The sequence below is a fragment of the Vombatus ursinus genome, unplaced genomic scaffold, assembly GCF_900497805.2.
Source record: "Vombatus ursinus unplaced genomic scaffold, bare-nosed wombat genome assembly UNPS02014801.1, whole genome shotgun sequence".
Lineage (NCBI taxonomy): Eukaryota > Metazoa > Chordata > Mammalia > Diprotodontia > Vombatidae > Vombatus > Vombatus ursinus.
Window position 1 is genome coordinate 12,386,709 of NW_020954579.1, and position 15,731 is coordinate 12,402,439.

The 15,731-nt window shown below is 40.2% G+C and overlaps 1 protein-coding gene across 1 annotated transcript in view; it reads left to right on the plus strand.

Annotated features, from left to right (window-relative positions):
• ACE (angiotensin I converting enzyme) overlaps window positions 1–15,731 on the plus strand; it is a 169,996-nt gene that overhangs the window by 56,193 nt on the left and 98,072 nt on the right. Inside the window, 1 exon segment of the mRNA XM_027872973.1 lies at window positions 7,110–7,310. Coding sequence (XP_027728774.1) covers window positions 7,110–7,310 — 201 coding nt within the window.

Below are 15,731 nucleotides of genomic sequence, written 5' to 3' on the forward strand. Positions count from 1 at the left end.
AAGCATTTCACTAATGTAAAATACCCAAGCTCTTAACTTCAGACACTTCAGGTTATGAATAATGGAGAACCTGATAGATAAAATCTCTTACTAAAAACTCATTTAGAGGATAATGGAAATTAAAGCTGGAAGTGTTGCGGCCTAAGAGGTCACGACCCCTCAAAGACCAGAGTACAGGATGGGTCGTCTGGAATGAATTCACAGACTCAAGCATTCTTTAAGTCAAGGTGGCAAAGACTTATTGTTACCCTTTTCAGCAGGCAAGGATTCTTAAGGAACCTGCAAGAGAATGAGGATGGAGCTAGGGTTTATATGGAAAAGGGCATGGGAAAGGAATGCCAGGGACACTGATAAGGTAATCTAAAGCTCCAAAGGTCTTTGGGAGCTATGGATGAGAAAGTACAGGGAGTATACTGGCCAGGGAGGGAGATGACAGAGGTATGGATCTTGGGAGTCTGGCAGGAGGAAGAGTCCTTGGGCCAGCCAAGGACAAAACTCCTTGGGCTGGGTAAGGCACCCCTCTGTCTTGATGAGAAAATGCTCTGCAACAAGGGAAAGCTTTCTCACAAGACAGGAACTTACTAAGGAATTGGGAGGCTTCCAGAGACATGATCTGAGGGCTGGGGCCTGAGCAGCCCAGCACTCTCTCACCCAGCTTTGTGTAGCTGCACCAGGGAGAGAGATAAGGGCCTTGCTGGGGCCCACGCTAGGCACAGGTGTTCTTGGGCTGGGGAGTGGTTGTCAGAGACAGTGTTTCTGAGACTAGGGAGAAATTGGGGTCCAAGTACAAGCACAAGCACCCAAGCACCCCATCAGAAGGACCCTAAGAAATCATCTTGGCTAGTGTTCCTGTGTGGGACAGCAGACTCTAACACAATTAAACTCAGAGACTTCTCAAGGAAGCAAAGGTTAATCTTTATTACAATCTCGTGAGAAAGGGCATCTACTCCTCCAGTACACTACCAGCAGCAGAGGGGCGAGGCACAAAGGACAAAGTAAGGTTATATAGCTTAACGCAAACAAGAAACTCCCACTCTGCCACTATCCCTTACTCCCATTGGCTGGGAGGCAGGATTACATTCTAGGCACGAAAATCTTTCCCATTCCCATTGGCTGGGAGGCGGGCTTACATGCTAGGCGCGAAAATCTTTCCCATTCCCAAAGAACAAGGAAACAGGGTATAGCCAATCCAAGCATACATGTCCTTATTTAGTATACCTAATGCTGACGTGGCAGTGGCAATCAGGATGGGGTTTAGGGCCAAATTCCTATAGGTTTAGGTAATTTAAACTTATGGCCTGTTCCTTCTCTCAGAGCCTATCTCTAGTTTTGAGACAGTCTTTTCATCACCACCTTGAGAAGTCTTCACAGAGGTTATATCTCATTCAGTCTCCCCTCTTGTTTCATACTGTCTGAAGACTTCTCACACCATTGTCGATATAGTTCATCAACCAGTTTGTCACCTTGTTTTATATCATACCACACTCCCATTTGCTGAAACCTGCTCCCTTAAAACCCTTAATTTAACAGATTTAGGATAAGCCACATTACTGTAGAAAGTCTCATTGGTACTTTCAATCATCATCTTTATATTGCCAGAGCCTGCCCTCTGACCTCCCACTGTGGGTCCTACGGAGATAATCTTTAGCATTATTATCAGTCATTGTACTAGTCCCTTATTGCATGGAACTATACAACATCCTACAGCAGTTATTATTCTAACCACACCTTTAATTAATTATCTATCTCAGAGTTCTCTGCCAACTCAGCTAAAAGTGGTTAAACCTTGCAATGCCTTAGTGATGGCTCTATCTGGGGTTATGCTACTGGGCAACATTTCATCAGGGGATTTTGGGGACTTAAAATAATATGGAAGAAAGTGAACGGCGCATTGACAAATTAAAAAGGGGTCAGTCCCCTTATTAAGTACAGATACAGAGACCCAAAGGTAACAGTAAATTGTCCATTTAAAGCTTCAGAAGTCTCTTCTCATACAGTTGTCTGACATTCTGGACATCATCTGGTGAAGCCCTCTGGTCCAAATGCTGTTCAAACAGTGTCCAGCAGACTCCCCTCCTGCAGAGATCCTCCTTCTTGTGTCCACTCTCCTACAAGATTGATCTTAACACAATTTTAAATGATCTTGCCAATAACCAGGGCAAATAATGAAAGTTAACTCAACCCCCACGTCTCCACTATTACAAGGTCAAAATTGGAACCTTGGCCAATTGTCATATTTTAAGAAACTTGAATTAGAAAAATTGGAACCCAGCCCTACACTCTGAATTACTTCTAGTTCCATACCTTGCATTAGTTCATTATTTATTCCTATTCATATTCCCCATCAGGAGGATGAGATTCCACTAAGGAGTTACTAACACACTCCAATATATAGTAGTTAATTTAAAACCAGTACATAACAAATAACAAAACAATCCCAACTTCTGATCATGTACAAATAAATAATCCTTAATTAAAATAGATGCTTCTTTCAAGGCATTTACAAGATAAGCCATAAGTTATTCCTCTTTTAACATTAATTGCAACAAACTGAGACAACTTTAACATTAACTAAGTATTAACTACGTAACAGAATAATATCCTATTTCCACAATCTCTTAACTAATTATCCCCTATTGATGGGATATGGATCCAAGCCAAGACCTCTGCCCCTGGCCCCAGAGAGAATCTGGCTCCCATTTGTCTATGGGCCCCAGAAAACCCTTATACTTCACTTCACTGGCCTATATGGTTTATCTCCAACAAACTTTCCCCCTGGTCAAAAGAAGACCTGGGCTGAACTCCTTCAGGCAGGATCCTCGTGTTGTGACTTGGAGTCCTAGCACTTCCAAACCTCCAGACCTCATCATAACCATTATGGGAAATTAAAGGACCCTGACTTATACACAGGAGTATTTACTGGTAACAGATGTCAAGACTGAATACTTAATTCTGAAATTCTAGGCTAAATAACTCAATGTTATACTTACATCTTCCTATAGCCTCAGATGTTCCTACGTCAATCTATTGTTTAATAGATTCGATATTTATGCTTACAAACTTATGATTGTAGGAATTTGCCATGAAAGAACATAACTAAAGTAAGGGAACAATGCTTCCCTAGAGTCAACTCCAGGCAGAAGTTACATATATATGACCAGTTGCATTGAGCCAGACTTAAGTCTGCCAGGCATCATAGTGGGGAAATTGAGTCAGAAAACTCCTACCTCAGCCATGCAGAAAAGCCGTTCTCCCGACCTTCCCATGAGAACACCCTCTTGCAGCTCATAGGTGCAACTCACAAACCTCTTTGCAGGTTGCTGACGTCATGGATCAGTAGCTCAATCAGTTCCTTATTAACCATACCTGGAGTTAGACTCAGAGCAACAATTCATTAACAGTCCCCAAGGTCTTAGATAGCAAATTCCCCTCATCAGTGTTTTCAGATGGGACTATAGTTTAATTGGGAACATCTCCAAAGTGAGCTCTAAGTAGTTTGCATAACTTCCTACACATGTTCTGATTCCTAATAATGTCCTGAGTAAAACAAAGTTTCCATTAAGATCATAAGTTGCTATTCTAAATAAATTTGCCTGTTTCTCAAACTTATTTATTCCTTTCTAACCATTCTTAATCTGAAAGAATGAGACACTTTTAGGACTTGAATCCTATACATGTGATAAGTTCAAACAGTAATTTTAACTATTGCTAGGCCATGGAATGAATTCCGATCAAAACAGTAAGATCTTTGCTACTTACAGCTTATATGCTTTAGTATTAATCACTAGCCTTAGATCTCTGATGCTGCTTCCATTGAGACTATTTCTCTAAAAGCACCCAGTTAAGTCCAGTCCAAGGACACAACAAACCCAGGAATGAAACTCTTAAGTTCGTAGTAGGTTTGGACATAATTTTTTCTTGCAAATAGAAATTTAGTAGGCCCTCTAAAAGAATATCAAAGATTTTATCAAAACACTTTTTTTTATGAAAGTATCTCCCTTTCTCAAAAACAGCTTACGATTTCCTAATTACCATAAAATTCCTAATTACCTAAATTCTCTAGTCAAAGGTGCCTATAAGAATTATGAGATTTTACAAAATCTTTTTTTTGCATAATTACTAGGTTTCTTTTTCACACGCACACACAAAATATTTTTACAAGTGCTCAACTTAACAATAACTCCAAATAGCTTAGTTAACAATTTTAAACTTCATAAATGAGAACCAAATAATCCCCGCTAAAACTTCCCTTTAAACATAGACAAAACTTGGAAATTCTCATTTCTTAAATTACAATATTTAAAAGGAAATTTACAAAACAGGAGCATACAGAATGCCCCAACAGCCTCAATTCATTCCTTTTTCTCTTTTCTCTGAAGGCACAATTAATTTAACAACATTCTAGATTATAAAAGAAATTGCCCTTCCAGCAACATAACTAATACAATTGCTTACCAGATTACATCATATAAGAAAATTCAGGAACAAGTAAGCAGTATATTAAAAACCTAAAGCAGACCCAATAAAAATCTTTCTTTCTGAACCCTTTCACCTAGTCCAACAGCCTCCAGGGGCCATTCCCACCCCTATAGCCTGGCTTTTTCCTATTATCTATGCTAGCCCCTCATTGTCCTTTTACTGGTAGGCAAGACAATAGAGAGGAGATTTGGTGTAGCCACAATGAAAAACCAGTTGATGGGACCATAGCCTCAGGGAACGCCAGAGATTTGGCCATGTGGGAAAGTACAGAGTCCATGAGGTAATAGAATTACCAAGGATGGGAAATGGAGCCTAGGTGGGACCAAGGGTGGGAAGTGGTCTGGGGCCATAGTGTTTCCTTTCTGGGGCTCAGATTCCAACCTCATCAGTACCACAGGGCATGCATTATAAAATTATTTCCACAATTGCAATAAACTTTGAAACGACCCATTATCAACCTTGATGGATGTACTTCTAAGTCACTTTGTACAGAAAATCATTCATTTCATCATTAATATGTTGAGACTATAACTTTAAACCACCATATGTTTTTATAATAGTCAAGATTTTAAATAAAATCTGCTATCATAGTCTTATAACCAAATACAACTCACTAGGTATTTAACAGTTTTCAAATTATCTCATCTTTATCACTAAAAGACCCACTGCAGGTCAAGAGTTACCTTAACACCATTTCTACCTCATAATGGTCCCTCAGATTTTACAATCTAAGAGTTTTAGAAATACAATACAATTTAGAAATACAGTAATAACTTAAACAATAAACTTCAGATAACATCAATTGCATTTCCATATTATCACATATAGAAATGATCGCTCTTATTACTCTTATTACACTTTTAACTTTTAACATTAACTAATAATGCCGCATCTCATAACAACCATTATTATTTTTTTATATAGAACAGTAAACTTAAATCCAATCAGATCTGAATTTATAATCACTAATGATAAACATTTAAAAACATTTTGTTTTAAATCCAGTGCTCTTGGCCTTTTAAAAGGAAATATTTTCCACAAATTTATATATTCCCTTAAAAAGACGCATGGTGACAATTCCTGCTCTAAATCCTCCTTTTCTTTCCTACTTCCTTAAGGAAGCAAAGAGAAAAAAAAAGAAGTCCCCAGTCCTTTTTAGCAGCTTATCAGATACAGCCACCCACCTGAGAATCTCAGGCTTCAGCAATTTGAATCAATGTTAACTGGATGTAATCAATTTTCTCCCCTTAGGCAGAAGGCCTCTAGAGTTCCAATAAGTAACTGAACAGCCCAGTTTACGTAACAACAATATCCAATCACAATGAGCTGCAAAATTTTCATTTTCAATTCTTCTACCCAAAGCAGAGTCAAACTTCCTCACATTTTTAAAACCCCTTGAAGTCACCCAGAACCAATATCCAAGAGTGGCTTACAAAGTGGTTTTTCAAAACACCCTTTCCCCACCCAAATTATACTCACCAAGGCCGGGGCAGCTTTGAACTCTGAAGGGACATAAGAATTGCAAATCCAGAGAAAAGCACTCTCCCCTTTTCTTTCTTGTCTTTCCCTTCACATTCAAAACTTGGCCAGAGTTAGAATGTAAAGAGAGAGAGAGAGAGAAATTTTTTTTAAAAGGAATTTTCCAAAAGCTTCCAAACCTTTTACTCTCAAACCCTCTGTTCACACTGTTAATGCAAATAGCTTATACTTTTCTTCCTACCCAGACTCCTTTCATTCCTATATGCTTAAACTTTTTTGCCTTTCCTTCTGATGGATTTTAATTAAAGTCCCTTTAAAACTACACATATCTTATTTCTTTCTAATTCTGACCTGAAGCTTCAAAGATCTTTCTCGACTCGCCTTTTACCAATCATATAACCTAAATAATAAAGTATTCGTCTCTCTTTCTCTCTCCCATCCACCCGCTCCTCTGAGGCTGCTGTAACTAGGGAGGGAGAAGGGGAGAGAAAGAAAGAAAACATTTTTTTTTTCCCAAGCAATAAATCCAGCTGCATTCCCATACCCCATAGGGTCTCAGATTCACAGACACACAGACAAATGACAAACAGAAACAAAGTCATGAAACAAATCCTGTTTATATTTTCTTGTCCTTTTTTTGTTTTGATAGTGCACTTAATTACTCAATCTGTTCCCTATATTTTTGGTAATTCATCCCAATCACCAAACCTAGCCCTTAAGGGGCTATCTTCCAAAATATCAAATGGCAGCTTCTGATTTGCTAACTTAGACTGTTGTTTGCACATGATTAATTAATCAACAGAAGAAGTCACCTTCTCCCCACAGTCACCTGGGTGCTCACTCGATGTCACCAGAAATTTGGCCAGGCAGAGTCGCCTCAAAACCGCCAGTCAGGGACTCAGCAATTGGTGAATTTAGTCGAGGGTTGTTGCCTTCCCTCCAGGTCAGAGACTTACTAATAAGGAGACATAAGAGTTGCTTACCTCTGGGCTGTACGCGTACAACTTACGTGACTGATCCAATCTTAATCGCTGCCTGCGGCCAGCCAACTTCACAAAATCCTGTTGCTGTCCTGAGTTTAACTTTTTTTTTTTCATTTTTGCTTCCCCAAGCTTGTTAGGGCCCTGCTCTGGACCTCTGGCCTCCTGTAGGGAAGTTGAGATGCCTGGAGGTTATTACCTGCCCAGGAGCGCCTGGGCTTACCCAGAGATGCATGATGTTTACCAACCGTCGAATGGGCACTGGGAGGGCCTCTGTAACAGGACGGAGCTCCACCTACGAAGAAGGAACGGAGGAGGAGCACGGGCATAGGGGGGAGGAGTTCGGGGGAGTTGAGGAGCAGCGAGGAGGGGGTGAGGAGTTAGGACTTGGGGCAGGGAGCGAGCAGAGCAAGTTTAGTTTAGCAAGCAATGTAATCAATAAAGACACAACTGCCAACTCGGGTGTTCTGTCTAGTCATTCCCCTCTCACCACGGGGGTGCCGGAGACGTCCGAAGACTGCGGGGTGAGTATGTAAGCGAAGGCTTGGGTGGGATAGCTGACTAAGTGCACTACGTCAGCTAGGGGACCCACCGGCACGCAACACAAGCTCTCTCTTCAAGTTCTCACCCAAGTGGAGTGAAAGCACCCTAAGTCTGGCCTGAAGGCTGTCGGAGAAATCTCTGGTGGCGCCGGACCCCCAAGGTCCAGATAGGAATCTCGCTCACAAGTGGGCAAAATCTTGGTGGGACCTCCAAAGCTGTGTGGGACAGTGACTCTAACACAATTAAACTCAGAGACTTCTCAAGGAAGCAAAGGTTACTCTTTATTATAATCTCGCAAGAAGGGGCATCTACTCCTCCAGTACACTACCAGCAGGAGAGACGTGAGGCACAAAGGACAAAGCAAGGTTATATATCTTAACGCAAACAAGAAACTCCCACTCTGCCACTATCCCTTACTCCCATTGGTTGGGAGGCGGGTTTACATTCTAGGCATGAAAATCTTTCCCATTCCCATTGGCTGGGAGGCGGGCTTACATTCTAGGCAGGAAAATCTTTCCCATTCCCAAAGAACAAGGAAACAGGGTATAGCCAATCTAAGTATACATGTCCTTATTTAGTATACCTAATTCTGACGTGGCAGTGGCAATCAGGATGGGGTTTAGGGCCGAATTCCTATAGGTTTAGGTAATTTAAACTTATGGCCTGTTCGTTCTCTCAGAGCTTATCTCTAGTTTTGAGACAGTCTTTTCATCACCACCCTGAGAAGTCTTCACAGAGGTTATATCTCATTCAGTCCCCTTATTGCAAGGGGGCCAGTTATAGTTGGGCAACATAGCTCTTTCCTTCCTTCCTATCTTCCTTCCTTCCTTCCTTCCTTCCTTCCTTCCCCACCCTCCTCTCCCTTCTCTCCTTCCTCTCCCCCCCTCTCCCTCCCTCATCTCCCTCTGTCCACATAGGGAATCATACCCTTACCTGTGGCTATTCTACCCAAGGGAATATAAATTTTGATTGCTGAAACCTCACAAGATATCTTGGGATTTATGGGCTAGATTTCCTTTTTTAAGGACCATGCCTTAAACCTAAATCACTCTGACTCTCACTGATTGATCAATAGGTCCCAGCCCAAGCTTATCTTGGTCCATGTTTGGGTTCTGATGGCTCAGAGTGAGCATAAATAGCAATTGTTTTTGTTTTGGCCAGAAACTGATGATCCCTTCCAGAATGATTTTTTTTTTTTGACTAGGAAAAAAGCCATTTTTTGCCTAATTTCTTACCTAGCCTTAATCATTGAGTGAGCATCGCCTTGGACAAACTGAGACCTAGGAAAGACCTTATCTTAAAAGGAACGAGATCTCTCACTGCATCTGAGGCCATCTGCAGTTGTCCTGATCTATATCTTGCCACTGGACTAAGATGGCTCTAGGGAAGAAAGTGAGGCTGGTGACTTTGCACAGCTCTGACTCACTTAAATCCAATTCACTTGCAAGTCATGGCATCACCTTCTAGAAATCAATGTCCTCTTTGAGAACAGAAGAACAAACAACAACAAGACCAAAAGAGGAAAAAAAAAGGTGAAGAAGATGGGGGGAAGATCTCATGTGAGAAATTTGAATTCCAAAGAGGTTGAAATTCATAGTAGTAATTCTGTGACAGATTTTGGAATTTAGGATATTCCAGAGTCCCCAAGGCTTCCCTCTGACTCTTCCTCTTCCCCTCCCCCATCTTGTTCCAGGTCCCCCACAACACACACTATCTGCTGTGCCTTCTGCCCTGGCTAACTTGGCAGTTTCTACAGAGTCATCAAGTAGGCAGATCTCTGATAAGGGGATATTAGTTCTAAAGGATCCCAGAATCCTTCCTAGGGCAATGACTGTGGAGGTTGAATTCCTCTAACTTTGCCTTAGGTCACTGTAACTATGATTTAGATAGAGATCTTAGGCCATGCCAAGACCTTCTTGTCATTGTTCCCTGGCTGCACTTTCATCTCTCTTGTCCCCATCTCCACCTCCACTGTCAGCATTTTCTGCTAGAATCATACAGATTTGGAGCTGGAAGGGACCTTAAACATCAGCTCTTGTCCAAGTTTCTCATTTCATAGAAGAGGAACTAAGACCCAGAGAGAATCTTATATGTCAAAGGTCATACAAGTAGTAAGTGGCTCCAAGGGTCCAGGCTAGAGGGGTATGTGGAGGGGAGTGGGGGGAAAGAGGACCCTATTATAGTTTTAGGCAATGTAGACCTTGTGTTTAGACCTGAGAGCTACCTGCCTCAAAGCCCCCTGCCCAAAGACATCTATACCCTCAGGAAAGATACTTTCTGCCAAATGGGCAGGACCATTTCACCATTTCAAATTCATTCCTTTAGCATAAAGCTTTGTCATTAGAAGGCAAATGTCACCATTAAGAAGTTCAACACAGTTCATTGGAAAGATGCCTACTAATAGCTAACATATATATATATTAATTTATGGAATAAAACAAGCATTTCTACAACACAGTATAATAAAAACAATGATTGCACATGAAACTACAAATCAATTTGTATAACTTGCTATTCCTTTTAAATATATAATAAAGTCATTATGTAAATTTCTTTTTTTTTCCTTTTTTTCCTCTCTTCCCCCATCCCTTGCCCTAGAGATGGCTACCATTAGACACAAATATGTATATATGTATATGTGTGTGTGTGTGTGTGTGTGTGTATACACATATATATCAAATCATTCTATACATACTTCTACTTATCAGTTCTTTCTCTGGATGCAGATGACATGTTCCTTCATGTGTCCTTTGTAGTTAATTTGAGTATTTATAATAGTCAAAATTACTTATTTGCTCAAAGTTGTTCTTAAAACAATATTGTTGTTACTATATGTGGAAAAATTGGGACACTAATTCATTATTGGTGGAATTGTTGGTAGAATTGTGAACTGATGCAATCATTTTGGAAGGCAATCTGGAATTATGCCCAAAGAGTTATTAACTGCCTTTTGACTTAGAAATACTACTACTAGATCTATTTCTAAAGATGATTAGGGGGAAAAAAGAACCTATATTCTAAAATATTTATAACAGCACTCTTTGTGGTGGCAAAGAACTGGAAATTGCAGGGATGCCCGCCATTTGGGGAATGGCTGAACAAGTTGTGATACATGATTGTCATGGAATACTACTGTGCTATAAGAAATGATGAGTTTGATGATCTTAGAAAAACATGGATAGACTTGCACGAAATAATAGCTAAGATTTATATAAGTCTTTAATGTTTGCAAAATGCTTCACAAATATTATCCCATTTGACCTTCACAACAACCCTGTGACATAGGTGCTACTATTATCCCTGTTTTTTACATATGGTTTACTACTTGTATAACCTTAGGCAAGTCACTTAACCGCCTTGGGCCTCAGTTTTCTCAACTATAAAACGAAGGGGTTCATCTAGATAGCCTCGGAGGTCACTTCTAACTCTACACCTGTGGTTCTCTGATCCCCTCTTTGCTTGTCTTAGCTAGAATTGGTTTATTAGTCAGTCTCTTATAGACTAATCAGATCCTGCAGGATGAGATAGAGGGTAAGCAGAGGGAGAGGGAATAGGATAGGAGAGTGGAATGAGGACTCTGCATTGGGACCCTGAGCTGTCAGGGAATTACTACATGAGAAAAAGGGAAAGGGAAAGGGAAGGCTGCCAACAGAACAAGATGCCATGTTTAAAACTCAAAAGCTTATGGAAGAAATTGTTGATAATTCAAAATAAATTAATTAAAAATTAAAAAAAAAAGAAGAAGATGCCATGGGAAGAAGTAAAATGAATGTAGCTTAAAGAAAAAGAAAAGAAAAGAGAGAGCAAGAGAGTTCTGGATTATGAATTAGAAGACCTGAGGGGCAGCTAGGTAGTGCAGTGGATAGAGTACCAGCTCCAGAGTCAGGAAGACTTGAGTTCAAATTTGACCTCAGACACTTGATATTTACTAGCTGGTGACCCTGGGCAAGTCATTTAACCCTGATTGCCTCCAAAAAGTAAAATAAAATAAAGGGAATTAGAAGACCTAGATTCTAATTTGAATCTGCCAGTATTCATAGGATCATAGACTTAGATTAGGAAGTGACCTTAAAGACTGCTATGTCTGAACTTTTTTTAAACGTGAGGAAACGGAGTCACAAAGAGACTAAGTAATTTGCCCAGGGTCACATAGCTAATGAGCGTCAGAGGTGAGATTTAAAACCTGACTCCAAAACCAGTGCTCTGTCTACTAGATCAACTTGCCTCTTCATTATTACTCTTGGAGTCAATTGAACTAGACGACCTTTAGCTATCCCTGCTAACACTGAGATTTTAAAAAATTTGCCGCCTGTGGGTAAAGTCTCTTTTACTCTCTGAGCTTCTGTTTCCTCATGTGCAAAAAGAAGAGATGGAAAGGAGTGATTTCTTAAATCCCTTCTCTAATCTTTTGTCCCCAAGTAGAAAGGGAGCCAGGACTGAAGAAGCCCAGATAGAGCTCTACCCGGGGTTTTCTTTGGAAAAAGCATGGAATTCTGAGTCAGAGGACCTGTGTTTGAATCTCAGTTCTGCCGCTTATTAATCTAGATGACTTTGGGTGAGTCATATCATTCTGTTGGGCCTCAGCTCCCTCATCTGTAAAATGAGCTGAAGAAGGAAATCGCAAATCATTCTAGAATCCTTGCTAAGAAAACCCCAAATGGAGGTTACGAAGAGCTGAACGCGACTGAACAACAACAAAAATTAGGTGAGCTCCTCACAGACGGTTCCCTTGAGGATGTGTGAAATGGATAAAACGCTGGGCCTGGAGACAGGAAGTCTTAAGGTCAAATCCACCTTTGACATTTAATAGGTGTGTGAGCCTGGGCAAGTCACTTGATCTTAATCTGTCTCAGTTTCCCTGACCGTAAAAGGGAGATAATAATAGCACCTACCTCCCAGAGTTGTTGTGAGGATCAAATGAGTTAATAATATTTGTAAAGCATTTAGCATAGTGCCTGACACACAGTAAGCACTTATTAAATGTGTGTTCCCATGCCCTCTCCTTCCAAGTTGGAGCTAAACCCAAGGTCACCCAAAGGAGGGAGCACCAAAAACCAACAGAAAGGCCATTACTCCCTACCCAACACGGAGAATTCACAGTGACAGGGCCTCACTCACTCTTTCTGCTTATCCTTCTTTCTCTTTCTGTATCTCTCTTCCTCTCTATGACCTTCATTGCTTATTAGTGTCTCAGTCATCTTCAGTCCATTTTAGTTTCTATCTCTTTCTGTATAATTCGATCCCTATTGCTTCCCTCTGCATCCCTTACTCAGGTTTACTCTGCATTCCTCTCCTACTCTGCATTTCATTCTCCTTGTCCCTCTTTCTCAATCTCCATCTCCCTACGTCTTTCATTCTCAGTCTCTCTCTGTCTCTATTTCTTTCATTTATTTTCTTTCAGTCCTTGTTTCTTTCTAATATCTGGCTTTCCATCTATCTTGTCACTTACCTCATTTCTACCTATGTCTCTCCAATGAAGTAACATCAATACTAAATATATATGCACCAAGTGGTATAGCATCCAAATGCTTAAAGGAGAAGTTAAATGAGTTATGGGAGGAAATAGATGGTAAAACTATACTAATGGAGGACCTCAACTTTCCCCTCTGAGAACTAGATAAATCACAAAAAAAAACCCAAAAACAAACGAGAACTAGATAAATCTAACCACAAAATAAATAAGAAAGAAGTTAAGGAGGTGAATAGAATTTTATAAAAGTTAGATATGATAGACCTCTGGAGAAAACTGAATGGAGATAGAAAAGAATATACCTTTTTCTCAGTGGTACGTGGTACCTACACAAAAATTGACCATATATTAGGTCGTAAAAACCTCACAATCAAATGACAGAAATATTAAATGCATCTTTTTCAGATCATAATGCAATAAAAATTACATTCTATGTCTCTCTGTCATCCAGTCTCTTATCTCCACTTCATTTTCTCTAGCAATCTGAAGGGTTCCAAACCTCCATATTTGTCATCTTCTCAGATTTTCTGTATTTCCAGCTTTAAAGTCAGTTATGTGATGGTTTACAATCTGTTTCCTGGCCCCTCCTCTGGGGGAACAATGAATCAGATGCACAGAGCCAAGAACCAACCAGTACCTCCGGATCTGAGCCCAAGGCCCCATGAGGGGAAAGTCTCTCCATCATGATCCCCTAGTTTCTGAAACTCAGTGTTTAGCTATAACCCCTGCACATCAGTAGGCCTGTGAGTCCCCTGAACCCCAGGCCCAGCTTACATATCTTTAGGGTGAAGGCCAGACATAGGGACTATCTCTAACACTAACCCTCAGGGCAAGATTAATGATGTCAGAGACTACACAGCCAGGCTCAGTTCACCCTGACTAGGCGTGTAAAGTAAACACAAGGCTTCCCAAGTACTTCCTGTTATGTGGGTGGCTGGAATAGGGCACCTACAAGCAAAGAGGAACAAGAAATTTCCCTTCCCTCTATATTTCAAGTCCCTGAAGGGATACTGTGACCAAAGAGTTGTTTTCAACTTCTACCAAGAAAAGGACAATAGGAAAACAGTTTAAGATGTCATAATAATATAGCTCACATTTATATAATGTAACAATATAAATGTTCTTTTACCATACTAATAACAACAATAATAATAATACTTTTTAAAAAATTCTATAGTATTAACCATGTGCCAGACACTATGCTAAACACTTTACATACATTATGCCATTTAATCTTCACAATAACACTGTGAGATTAGTACTATTATTATCCCCATTTTAAAGATGAGGAAACCAAGGTTTAGTTAAATGAGTTGCTCAGGCTAACATAACTAGTAAGTGTCTGGGTCAGGACTTGAACTCAGGTCTTCCTGAGTCCAAATTTAGCACTCTACCCACTATATACCATATCAGGAATGTTTTGGATAAGACATGAAAGAAGTTACTGAATCTACGGCATATGAGTCATTGGAATGATGATGATGATGATGATAGCTAACATATAGAGAGAGACTGAAGGTTTGTAAAGTGCTACATATTTAGTACCTAATTTGATCCTCACAACAACCATAGGAGGAAGGTGCTATTATTATCCTCATTTTACAAATGAGGAAACTGAGGCACAAAGAGGTTAAGTGACTCTCCCAGGGTCACACAGAAAGTAAGCATTTGAAGCAGGGTTTAAACTGAGGTCTTCCTGACTCCAAGTCTGGCACTCTACCCACTACACCATAGCAGAAATATTTTGGGTTAGATGTGAAAAAGAAATCACTGACTGTATGGCATGTGAGGCACTAAAATAATAATAACATCTGCAGAGAGGTAGCATGTGGTATTTGGTAGATAGCTTACTCAGAGTCAGAAAGACTAATGTACATATATATATATGATCCGTGTGACCCCAGGCAAGTCACTAAACCTTTTAGTGGCCCAGGTCATTCTCTAAGAGTGTAAAATGCAGAACAGTTGGAAGAGAGGGAGCTGTCTTTCCAGAAATCCCCCACACCAATGCACTCATGAACCCAAAAAACCTCTCCCTTCCTCCTCCCAAAAAATCTAAAAAATAATAATAACCAAGAAAATCCCAAATGGGGTCACAGAGTCAGACACAACTGAAATGACTGAACAACAAATAATACAACAAAATAACAGCTCATAGAGCACCTTGTGGTTGCAAAGTTCTGTCCCCCAACATTATTTCATTTGATCCTATAAATCACCCTATAAGCTAGTCATTCTTAGCATTATTATCCTAAAGTGACTTGCCCAATGGCCCCAAAGGTATGGTTTAGCAGTGAAGGTAGGAAGGAAGGAGAAGGAGCCTGTGCTGCTAGTTGGAGAAGAAGACTTCAAGGGTTTGGGGGAAGAAATTGCTGATTGATTATAGATGTAGATATCGATTGGAGTAAGGGGAGGGAAAGAAAGAGGAATTCGGGAATGACACGGAAGGAACAGTCATCTAGGATCAGCAGTGAATGGACAAGGGATTAAAGGCAGCGAAGAGTCAAAGATTTACTCAGAATTGGAAGCAGAGCCAAAAGACCAATATACTGGATGACCTCAATAGTAAATAAAAGCCACCAAAACTCATGTCAGTTACAATGACGGGTGGATGTTAGTACCGACTTAAAAGGCACATCCTTCCTTTCTCCTAACATTCTATAAACTTACTATGTTTCCAGGAATCTACTTTGTAAGAGGGTTTGTTTGGATGTTTATAAGGAAGCATCTGTGGCGTCAAAACAAAATGTATCAGAGCCCTAGAGTCATTAATGGGTATA